Source organism: Sinocyclocheilus grahami, unplaced genomic scaffold (assembly GCF_001515645.1).
Source record: "Sinocyclocheilus grahami isolate Dianchi unplaced genomic scaffold, SAMN03320097.WGS_v1.1 scaffold377.1, whole genome shotgun sequence".
NCBI classification, from domain to species: Eukaryota; Metazoa; Chordata; class Actinopteri; order Cypriniformes; family Cyprinidae; genus Sinocyclocheilus; species Sinocyclocheilus grahami.
The window spans coordinates 1,773,608-1,775,246 of NW_015505556.1; the positions used below are offsets into that span (position 1 = coordinate 1,773,608).

The window sequence follows — 1,639 nt, forward strand, 5'->3', positions numbered from 1 at the left end:
GTAGAACAGTATACACAGTTTACGTCCAGCTGATATTCTCCAAAATGGCGCTACGGTGACGCGGAGGAGATAAATTGTTGAATAAAGTCGTTATTTTTTGTTTTCTTCGCGTACAAAAAGTATTCTCGTCGCTTCGTAATGTTAAGGTTGAACCACTGATGCCAGATGAACTATTCTGACGATGTCTTTCATACTTTTCCATCCAAAATATCGTAAATTGTGTTCCGAAGACGAACGAAGCTTTTATGGGTTTGGAACGACATGGAGGTAAGTGATTAATGACCAAAATGTTCATTTTGGGGTGGAGTAACCCTTTAAAATAAACCTACCATAAAAATTACAGACCCTTAATTTCTTTGTAAGTGGGCAAACTTACAAAATCAGCAGGGGATCAAATAGATATTTTCCCCACTGTATATATTGATATATCACAAAAATATTAATGTTAAAAAGGTTTAAATAATATTAAAAATATATTTTGGTCACTACAGTTTTCAGTTAATTCTCTCTCTCTCTCTCTCTCTCTCTCTCTCTCTCTCTCTCTCTCTCTCTCTCTGTGTGTGTGTGTGTGTGTGTATGTGTGTCAGTGTCTATACAGGGGGAGCATCAGCGACGTCTGTACAAAGACTTAATGAGAAACTACAATCCTCTGGAACGACCCGTTTATAACGACTCTCATTCGCTCACCGTTCACTTCAGCTTCAGTCTGATGCAGATCATGGACGTGGTGAGAAAACACACACACACACACACACATCACATTTAACGTCTGTAGCCTGAAAAAATGTGTGAATGAATCAAAATCTTGATGTAGGACGGGACTTGGTTTTACACATTAGGGTTTGATTGGATGGTCAAAAGTGTGCTATGATGTTATTGGCTGACATAATTTTGCCCCGCCCACTTGGCTTTGATGATGTCAGCAGAAAATAAGTTAATCCCACTGCATCTGTTTCAGACTGAAAGTCCAAAGTTCTTCTAATTTAATATAAAAACAGAATGTGATTATGATATTAAATTATATATGAAACTGATTTGTGATATCATGATGAGCATACAGTCTTAAAACAGCCCTTCAGTACTGGAGAAATGGTCTTTTGGTGGCAGTTTTTGCACCAGTGTTGTTATTGCTAATTAAAAGCTATTAAAAATGATTTCCTTAAATTGAAATTAAGCTGAAAGAAAAGAAAATATAAGTAGTGTATGAAAAATGTAAAAATTTCAATGTTGCCAAAGCCACTAAAAAACAAAACATGTTTAATTTCGACTACTAAAATGACAAAACCTGAAATAAACATTTAAATAAAATAAGTTTTAGGTCAATTGCCAACATTTCTAAAACTAGAATTAAAATTATAAATAAAACTAAATGAAACATTTAATTAAAATACATTTTTACAAATTATTTTTAAATGAATTAATTTATTTGATTTATTCATTTATTCAGTCATTCATACATTCAAAAGTATTTTATATTTCTTTAGCTGAATTTTTCTAGAGTGTTCCGTATTTAAAAATTTATTTACAAATTTATTTATTCAAAAAAATATTTAATATATACAGTGGATATTTTTTAAACTACTGAAAATGAAAAAAGCACACAACAAAATATATTGCAGCCATTTGCTAAAATCATTTA

At 32.0% G+C, this 1,639-nt stretch overlaps 1 protein-coding gene across 1 annotated transcript in view; it reads left to right on the forward strand.

Annotated features, from left to right (window-relative positions):
* Positions 1–583: 583 nt before the first annotated feature.
* LOC107549618 (neuronal acetylcholine receptor subunit alpha-7) overlaps positions 584–1,639 on the forward strand; it is a gene marked incomplete at its 5' end in the record, with an annotated part of 33,774 nt that continues 32,718 nt past the window's right edge. Inside the window, one exon of the mRNA XM_016230766.1 lies at positions 584–727. Within this exon, the coding sequence (XP_016086252.1) occupies positions 584–727 (144 nt within the window). The remainder of the gene's footprint in view (positions 728–1,639) is intronic.